At 49.4% G+C, this 10,218-nt stretch overlaps 1 protein-coding gene across 1 annotated transcript; it reads right to left on the bottom strand.

Annotated features, from left to right (window-relative positions):
• Positions 1-861: 861 nt before the first annotated feature.
• Ankrd53 (ankyrin repeat domain 53) lies at positions 862-6,810 on the bottom strand (the record flags this gene model as incomplete). Its single annotated transcript, XM_056985480.2, has 6 exons — positions 862-1,582; positions 3,337-3,457; positions 3,858-4,022; positions 5,836-6,035; positions 6,332-6,461; positions 6,548-6,810. Coding segments are annotated over 6 exons (1,536 nt in total), but the record flags the coding sequence as incomplete, so codon positions are not given.
• Between the last annotated feature and the right edge of the window lie 3,408 nt (positions 6,811-10,218).

Here is a 10,218-nt window from a genome sequence, read left to right as displayed (position 1 = left end):
GCTTCATCACTCAACATGCGCTCTGGGCCCAGCCTCCTGTATGCAGAGACTATGGCTCTAGCTGCTTTGATTCCCTTCCTTCCACTTACTTTGGCAATTTGCCACTTTTCCTCGGAGATTTTATTCCTTCCAAGGAGCCTCAAATGTCCCCTCTCCTTCCCTAACCCCAACTGCCACACAGATCCTTCTAGGCCTGCGATATGGTCTGCCCTGCTCCCCTACTAGACTGGAAGCTCCTCGAGGGCAGGGAAAGCCCTTGGGGTTTTTATTATCTACTACCTGATTTTGGCGCCTGGCCCGAGGAAGGCACTCAATAAATGTTTTGTTTAAAGAGTGAGCTCTAGTGTGTGACCAGGGCATATGGGGGTCCAGGAGAGGTTTTCAATCAAAGCCACAGGTCTTCCCCTCTTGGCAGAAGTGCCCAGCCTCCTGGAACTTCGCTTCACACACCCCAGTGGGGCCATGAGCAAGGAGCATGGCCAGAGAAACCAGGGTGGGATATCGTATTAGCTGTACCCCATCGCCAGTCAGGGTCTGCAGCAGACAGGAGGGACATGTGGCAGAATTCCTAGGAGTATCCTGTCCTAGAAGCCTTGTCCCTGGGTGTGCTAGGGTAGGTTAAGGTACCTGAGGACCAAGGTGTTACTTTTGTATTGCTGTGTCCCTGGACATTACCAGCCCTCTACTCTGAACCTTGTGCTCTGTCCAGATGTACACATCCCAGGGAGCCAGGCAATTTCTCTATAGAGAAAAGGGAGGGGTGAGATGTGTGCTTTCGGGAAGAGGGATAGTTAGGGATGGCTTCTGCCCTTGGGAATGAACACCCTACCACATTTCTAACCACAATACAATTCTTAACACTTTCTCCTTTACCACAGCTTCCAGAACAACTTTATGTGAGAACTTGCTTGGAGGGTGAGGCCTCTCAAGTCTGACAAGCTTCCAGGGAAGCTAGGAAGGGTTCATCAAATGTGTCACGTAGGCTCATGGCCACTGTATTGGTACAAGTATCTCCCAAGTGCCGTTTCTGGGGCACTTTGAGTATGTCACGTGCATAGAAGCCCTGGGGCACTTTCATCCTGTAGGGTCGAGTCCCTGGGTACAGCACCCGGATCATCACCTCAAAAGGCAGCTGGGGTACAGGTTTCACCAATTGACAGTCCACTGTGCGCAGGCATGCACCCCCAAGTTTATTTCGAGTCATCTCCAGGAATCTGCAGAAGTCATGCTCCTTATAGGGTTCTGGGTGCACACCCAGGCGTATACCCTGTGGGTGGCCAATATCTGTGATCCGGGGCCTGGAAGGGTTAGCACTACAATTCCATATCTTGGGCCGACTGATTTTGCTCTGCTTGTAGACGGGCTTGGGTGGCACCATGGGTGAGGGCAAGCTTTTCAGCTGAGCTTCTATAGATGGATACTGGAAGCTTTTAATAATCTGGTGTTCTAAAGTCTTGGAGGCCAATGACCAAGGTTGGACACTAGCATTTTGCTTGGAGACAGCAGAGCCCAGGGTCCGGGCCAGCACCTTGCTTTGGAGCCACTTTCTGAAAAGATCCTCTCTCATAATTTGCTGTTCTTTCTGCAACAATGAAGGGCACAGGGCAATGGCTCTCATGGGCAGGAGACCCTGTGGCTAGCACCCTGGGAAACCTTAGGCCTAGTCTCCCTGCTGCCTTAGGTAAGCCTTGTTTTGATGGAGGAGGCATCTCTTGTTCTGACTGAGCTCCCAGGCTACAAAGGAGGCAAAGACTTTCGTAGTAGACCTCCAGCTTGAGGACAGACCGACAACCTCAGCTTGACAGAGAGACAGTACCACTTCCTCCAGAGGTAGCCCCAACCTCAATGGAGAAAGTCCTGCTCTCTGATTTGACCCCAGAAAGGATGAAGGGCTAGGAGGCCTGGCATTGGATGGAAGTAATGAAGCTGGACAGGTTTCTGGGAAGTGACCTTGAGGAGGACAGTGGCTGGCTGCCAGATTGGGTGGTTGGGACTTAGCCAGAGTTCTGTCTTTACCACTGCTGGCACTGTACTCCTGCGTGTGGGGAAATGTCCCTGCCCTATTATCTCTGTGTCTCACTCCCACACAGTTGCTAAGTAATCAGGTGCTTTGGAGATTGACCCAGCTCCAGAGGCAGGTTCTGATTAGATTAAGCCTGGAGCCCTAATTCCTCAGCATTGCGCTGCCCCAAGTCAGGCAGCATCTGGCTTCCTTTTTGTCCTAGCCAATGGAAGAGGAGTGGTCGTGGGATCCCATGGAGGCCAACAAGAGGATCCTGAGTGGAGGTCTGCAAGGGCTGCTGAGCAGGGTTGGGGTCAACAGAACCTGATAGCTAGAAAGGCTGGGTAACAGACTAGAGAAGCACAGCTGGAGCAACTGGAAGAGTTCAGCCATGGCCGGCCCTGTGGACATATGCTTGTGAGGCAGAGGCAGGCAGATTTCTGAGTTTGAGGCCAGCCTGGTCTACAGAATGAGATCTAGGACAGCCAGGACTACACAGAAACCCTGTCTCAAAAAACAAAACAAAGAATCCAAGCCTTAATTTTCCTGTTTTGTTTTAGTGTTTTATGCTCCATGATTATCTGCTAAACTCCTGCCCCGTCACTGGTCTGGACCCTGGTCAAACCTCTAGTCAGTCAGTCTTCATGCAACTTATACCTGATCCCCAAATTGGCTGTTTTCTGCCTCCACAATGCTCCAGTGTGCCCCATGTATTCCTCACAGTGATTCTGTCTGTGCGTTAGTCATTACCTACTTCAGATGGATAGATGCCTGTCAGTATTCAGAGATACCTCTTGGCATCACTTTGAGTACCCTCCTGGACCTTCCCCACATAACCTACCTCTCCCTAGCACCTAAGTTCCTTGAGTGGAGGACCATACTTTGCTGGCCTTTGGGACCTAGCAGAAGCTTAGTGTACAGTGAGGTTAGGGCATCTGTTAGAAGGCTTTTTTTTTTCTTTTTTCGGAGCTGGGGACCGAACCCAGGGCCTTGTGCTCGCTAGGCAAGCGCTCTACCACTGAGCTAAATCCCCAACCCCTAGAAGGCTTTTTTAATGAGTAGGAACTCCAACGTTAGGAAGTGTCCAGTTCCATTAGAGATCCTTATCCTAGAGGGTCAATGCCTAACAAGGACTCTGAATACCCCATAATTCAGGCTGCATTTGCTTTCTGGCACAGGACAAGACTTTTGGCCTAAAGGGATGCTTTCTAAGGGAGGATTTTGCGGGAGCAGGGGTTACTTCTGAGAAGGGAGGGTTCCAGCTGCTCCTCTCACCATGGCAGGAAGGCCCTAGTTTGGCAGCAGAACCCAGCCCTGGGGGAACTCCCCCTTACTTGAAACTCAGTCAGGTAGCGATACTCCATAATGGTCAGCTTCTTCTTCAAAGTCTTCAGTCTCTCCATCTCTCGGGCAAAGACCTTCTTATCATGTTTCCACATGGCATCCTTCAAGAACCTGGCACCAAGGTGAGGCTGTGTCAGGTGATAGTACCTGGGCTTCCCTTGAGGAGGTGCTGAGGCCCAGTGGGATGGGAGGGATTGCCAGAGCAGAGAAGAGTAAGGCACCCCCATCCCACTGCCCAGGGGTCCCTAGAGAGAGGAGAGAAAACTGTCTAATGGATTTGGACCTTGGCTGAAGAACAGGGGGAGGGCAAAGGCAAGGAAGGGGGCAATGTCCAATCTAAAGGAGGAGAGGTCAGGCAAAACTCATGCTGACAATATCCTGCTAGGGGCCTCTTTCCCAGACTTTAGCCATCTGCCACCTGGCTTCCTCAACCCTCCCCCTTTAGAGGTTCAGCCTGGGGGAAAGACCTTGCAAGAGGAAGTGGGAGCTGGTATGATTGTCACAGGCTCACCGGGCACAGGTACGGTGGTTCCACAGTCTGCAGTAGTCGATGGGCTTGAAGCCTATGGCATCTTGGGCGTGCACATTGGCTCCATTCTGCACCAGCAGCTTAATACATCCCAGAATGCCACTGATAGAAGCCAGGTGCAGGGGTGTGGAGCCGTTACATGTCTGCCTGTGAGGTATACCAGGGGTAAAGGGCAAAAGGGAAGGGTAAAGGCATTAGATAGGCAGGCAAGCCAACTTCCAAAGGCCCACTCTGTCACAACCATGGTGGACATAACAATCTTCTTGGGGCTTCATGTCTCTCTTCTCTAGGAGGAGGGACAGACTCTATGAGCAGTAAAATCTAACTATAGGATGTGACAGATGAGAACTACAGAATGTCCTGGGTTGCTTCAGAGTCACCAATCTCAGAGACTGTTGTCTTATTTTTGAGACAGGTCTCTTGTAGTACAGGCTGATTTGGAATTTGTAGTGTAGCCAAAGATGATCTTGAATCCCTGATCCTCCTGTCTCTGTCTTCCAAGTGCTGCGTGTACAGAGAGACATATACTACCAAGTCTGGCTCCCCCTAGGCTTTGGGCAAGGCAAGGTTAGCTCACTTGGTCCACGAGTTGAAGTTAATTTTAATGTGTGTGGTGTGCATATGTGTATATGCATATTCACATGTGTGTATGCGTGCATATGGATATATACACAACTGTGTGGAGGCCAGAGGTTGGCAATGTGGTATTTTCCTCCATCTTCCTCTACCTTATATGTAGAGACCGGGCCTCTCACTTGAACTCGGAGCACGCTGAATCAGCTAATCTAAGCTAGTCCTCTTGCTGGGGGATTTCCTATCTCTGACTCCCATGGAATTACATGGAGCTTCTAGAATTACAGGAGGTCAATGCTGAAGATTTGAACACAGTTCCTTGCACTTGCACAATGAGTGCTTTATCCACTGAACCTATAATTAAATGTTACAATTAAATGTCACCTCCTGGGGCTGTGGATGCACTTCCCCTAACAGAATGCTTGCCTAGCATACTCGAAGCCCTGGGTTCAATCCCCAGCACAGTATCAATCCAGGCATGATGATTCTAGCACTTGTGAGGCAGAGGCATGAGAATCAGGAGCTCAAGATCCTCCTTGGCTATCATAGCCAGTTTGAGGGTAGCCTGGATTACATAAGACACGTTAAAAAATGATGAAGAAAGAAGGAAAAGCTACCTTCTTAGAGGCCATTGCTTCTTATAAAAAGATCTTTCTCCAGTGCTTCCCCCTTGTTCCCTTCATAGCCGAGCTCTCGGAATTGTGGTCATTCATTCATGTATTTGATTAGCAAACTGTCCAGTCACTAGAAAGTCAGTTCTGTGAGGACAGGGGTTGGTTCCCTGTGTTCATGGCTATGTTCCTGGCTTGGGTATGGTATTTGTTAAAACATAGTGAATGCTTGGTAAGGACTCTGGGTGAACAAAGCAGTCTGTGGTATGCATTTTCCTTGCGGGAGAGATGGCTCAGTGGTCAAGAGAATGTAGTGGTCTTGCAGAAGACTGAGATTGGCTTCTAGCACACAAACGCCTGTAACTCCGACTACTTTATCACAAAAGCTATGTAGGACAAACACATCATCCTCCCAACCTCAGTTGAAGACAACCAGTTCCCGAACTTAGCATCAAACTAGAAACACCCAGGGACCATCAAGGTTTCCTAAGCCCACAGTGGTATCTGTGAGGCCCCATTATGTGCACACCTGAATGTGGGAACCAACCACGGAGGCTCAGAGGCAGAGTGACTTGCCCACAGACCCAGTTTGCCTGAGCTAAGATTCTGTGAATGGGGTCTGCCCTCTGCATGCCCAGTCTCTTAAGAACCAGGACACTACATGCTCCCCATGACTGCTTTCTCCAGGCAGGAACCCCTCATCCTGTCCTGCAAGGCTCCACCTGCATGGAGACACAGTGTCCCAAGTGTCTTTCCGTACAGCAGGCTGGACTCACGAGTTGATGGCTGCCCCTTTCTTGAGCAGGTAGTCAACGCAGGGGATAATGTCCGACCTGTTGTTTTTATGGATGACTAGGTGCAGGGGCGTCTGGCCTTTATTGGTGGGCAGGTCCACAGGATATTTGTACTCCTCTATCAAGACCTTAAGACAGGAAAGCTGGCATTTCTGGGCTGCGAAGTGGATGGCTGTGAACCCCTGAGGAGTGGAGAGCGCAGGGAAAGGCTCAGCAGGGTGGAGGCAGAGCTCACAACCCCGCCTTCTGTCTTGGGTTTGTCCTCCGCATTCCCTGTGTCCTTGAGAGGTGCTCACAGCCCTTATCCCCCTACCTCTCTGCTTCCAAATGGGCCTACTATGAGTGGATAATTAGGACCACAACATAGAAAAGGCCACTTTGGAGCTTCCCAGCGTTAGTTCATCGAATGGCATCTCTATGGGTAGTACTTGATTGGGTGTTGGGAAAATTCAGTCTGCCTTCATGCTGCAAGCTTTACCTTGTCGTCGACTACGACCTCCTTGCGTTCCGGATTCACACAGAACCGAAGCCAATCCACATTGCCCACCGAGGCAGCGAAAAACTCGGAGTAGGTCGCGATCACTTTTTGGTTCCACGATTCGGAGGTACTAGGATCGACCAGACCAGGGTGAGCGGGAAGACTGAGAACGGCCCCGGACTTCTACACCGCCCGCCAGCCGGCGCACCCGCCCACCTGATCTGCGAGGATTCGGGGTCGCTGCTAGGAACCTTCGAGTTGTGTTCTGCCTGCAGTGTGCTTCCCTGTGCAGAGAGGCGGGACTGCTCTTTTCTCCCCTGTTGCCCTCTGGAATCCAAGGCCCCAGTTCTGCGGGGAGTGGTGCGGCTCCTGGGGGGTGTAGCGGCATTAGACCGACGCCTCAAGTGGCGTCGCACTCGACCCGCCCCCGTCCCCGCCTTCGGGGCAGAGCCTCTGCCATCCGCGGCCCCAGCCAGGACTCAAGGAAGGGACGAAGTTTGCAATCCTGGGAACTCTGCACCCCGGGCTTAGCCTCTATTGGAATCACAGAGATGAAACGGAAAGGGCAACTGGTAAATGAATTGTCTCCATCTCTGCTTATAGAAAGCAGGGCTCGGCGCCAAGTGAACAAGCAGCGCGTTTGTATTTGAAATCATTAACTAGCTCCCTCTGCGATTCCAAGTACTAAATTATGACGTTCTCCTCAGAGCAACAGAATAATGGACAGCAGGTATGTCACACAGGTTGCCCAAAGCAGAGCAACTCTACTATGCTTCTTTTCCTGGGAATGGGAGGATAGTGAGTTCCAAGGTAGCCTGGGTGGGCTACACAGCCAGCTCTTATCTCAAAAAGGTGCCAGGTATGACGGTGTACGCCTGCAGCTCTGCACTCTAGAGTTTACATTGTTAGAACCCAGTAGACAGTAGGAGGCAAGGCCCGGTTGGGAGAAGTGGGTCACTGTCCTGTGCTTTTGAAGGATATGTGTGCCCTGGGAAAACTGAAGGAGAAAGGGTATTCTAAGATCTTCAGAGATCTTACAAACTAGAGATTCTCGGTGGCGGAGGGGTGGTCCAGAGGGTAAAAGCTGATCTTTCCAAGGAGCGAGGTTAGGTTGCCAACACCCAACATTATTTTATTTAAATCCAAAAAAATAATAAAATGTTTTCAAGAACAGCTTTTCCTGGAGCAGTGTGGGTCCTTAACTCACACTGAGTTGTGAGTCGGGATTTGGGAGAGGTGCAAAGCGACCTAGAAGTAAAATGTTGTGTCTTAGCTAGAAGGTGAACTATTTCCAACAGATGTTACTATTATTTATCCCATGATCTAAGGACACCTGCAGGGGGAAGGGAAGCCAGCCGATCAGCCATGGGGAAGCTCATCCATGGAGGGAAAACTCGATCTGGACCTCCAGCCGACCACCTCGGCAGTCAGTTTCCGCAGATGTTTGACAGCTCCCACACACTGCCGTGCCTTTGCTCTGGATCGTGCTTTCCGTTGTCTCCGACATGTTTTGAAATCCAGCTTTGATGGATGTCTGTCTGCTGCTTTTGTCTGTCTGTCATTTGCTGCTTTCTCTTTTGCCTGCTGTTCAATGAATAAACTCTCACATTGGAAACTAAGGTATGGCTGATGACCCTCATTTGCTGAACTGTAAAGAACACTGGAATTGGCACTCTCTCTGGGTGTCTTACAAACTAACGAATCACAGCCTTTCATGTTGCAAGTGGGGTTTAGCAACTGACTTTGCAGTAGAACAAAGTAAGGTCAAATCTTGAGGATTGTCTGGTGACTAGGACCATGGGAGGGGGAGGACAACTGCTGCTTCTGGAGGTGCTCATAGATGTTGTTATCTGCACCTGGAATCTTTTATAGTCTTATTTTCTTTTAATTTTTTATTTAGGCATTTTTCGAGTGGGTTCTTGTGTAGCCCATGCTGGATTTGAACTTGCTTTGTAACCAAGGCACCTGACCTTCCTGTGTCATAGTCTTCATGCCATATCCTAATCACCCTGGCATGAGGAGACAGACACAAAACACTTATACCAATAGGTTCAGATTAATCAGTGTGATGGGGATCAACTCATTGGTATTTGACAAAATCCCTTGGTTGATATTTCCATGCACCCAGGTTAGGAACTATTTCAAGGTGGTTCTGCCTTATATTCTTTCTGAAGAGGAAAGAGGACTTCTGGGAAAGGAGGGTCACCAGAATGGAACAAGAAGGTAGGGGAGTTGGGCAGAGGTGTCAGAAGGGATGGATGCTCTTAATGGAAGACTTTAGCCAGACCCATGCAGCACGGTAGAGGGCCTGGTAAAAAGCAGACAATTGACCAAGAGAAATATCAGAATCGCACCTGGAGGGTAGTGGCAATAGCAGGGCCCCAGAGTCATTTGCAAGGGGGATAGGAGGCTGGGTGAGGAAGCAGTGCTCACAGAGTGCACAGGACCCAGAAAGGTACTGTCCCCAGTATGCAAGTCTTGCTGTCCCCCACCATCCTGTGATCTCAAGGTCCTTCTGAAGCCTAAGCTAGTTTGAATTGGGTTTCTGTCACTTTCGGGATAGCTGAATAGGTAAAGGCTCTCTGTTAAATCTTCATGGGCTACACTGACCAGAAGTAGATAGTGGCCTTGGAATGAACTGTGTGGGTAGCACTGTGACACCCAAGGGGCAGTGGGAAATCTCTCTGAACTGTTGGGGAGCAGCAGATAAGTGACAGTGAGAAACTATCCTTGGACTGCAGGCATGGCTTGTCAGAGGAGGGCATACCCACATGGGTCGAGGCCTGCGTGCTCACCAGTACTTCCACTCTGTGGCTGAGCATGTGCTTCTATAAGAATGATTCCAGGGGTTGGGGATTTGGCTCAGTGGCAGAGCACTTGCCTAGGAAGCGCAAGGCCCTGGGTTCAGTCCCCAGCTCCAAAAAAAAGAACCCCAAAAAAAAAAAAAAAAAAAGAAGAAGAATGATTCTAAAAGTCAGCCAGTCCACTGGACCAGGCATGGCAGTGCACATCTGCAGTCCCAGCATTCCAGGGGTAGAGGCAGAAGATTGCACCAAGTTTGAGGCCAGCCTGGTCTACACAATGAGTTCCAGGGCTACATGGGGACAACTTTCAAAACTAAAAATTAAAAATAAGTAAACAAAAGAGCATTACCCTAAATCATATAAAAATAAGAAAATAGTCATGAAAATCAAAATATAAGTAACGAGAGGAGACCTCAGAGCCATCAGAGCCATTCCTAGCCCCACCCCTATTTCAGTGCAATCGGAGAAGCTCCAAAATGGGTGTGTGTGGCTGAGAAAGTAGGGATTCGTCTCTCCTCAGTTCTGAAATATATGAACTGGAAGAGCAAGATGCCAGTTTGCCTCTTCCTCCTTCTGTCACCAGCTCCAAGCCACAGACTGGGAGCTATGTGGAAAAGCTAAGTGTCCTTTTCCCCCAAGTCTTCACGAATAGGGTAGATATTCCTCTCAAAGGTTAGGAGAAAAGGCTTTTTGAGTTCTGATTGCTCAGAAACTTTTTTTTAAAAAAGCAGGATGTTACTGAGAAAAGTGGTCCATTCACCCACAGCAGGAGCTTGGGGGTTATACCTAGTCAATTTGAGGGACTTGAGAGTTTTAAAGATCCGTATCAAAGGAAATTATTGGTTTTTCTAAGTGTGGAGAAGTTCAAATCCTGGATATTTGGGTAGTAAATGGTTTAAAAAAAAAGGTAGTAGGCCAACTGGTTTACTAGAGGAACCCCTGGAGAGACAGCATACAAGAGTCTTCCTAGGCCAGAATACACATCAGTCAGGTCTTTGATAAAAATGGCCTCCGCAGTTTACTCCCCAGAGGCATCTTGGGAAATAGAACAAGAGGCTGGGAATTAGGGAGAGCTAGAAGCTT

Source organism: Rattus norvegicus, chromosome 4, assembly GCF_036323735.1.
Source record: "Rattus norvegicus strain BN/NHsdMcwi chromosome 4, GRCr8, whole genome shotgun sequence".
Taxonomy (NCBI): Eukaryota; Metazoa; Chordata; class Mammalia; order Rodentia; family Muridae; genus Rattus; species Rattus norvegicus.
The sequence above is the reverse complement of the archived record's forward strand: the minus strand, read 5'-3'. Positions and strand labels throughout refer to the sequence as shown.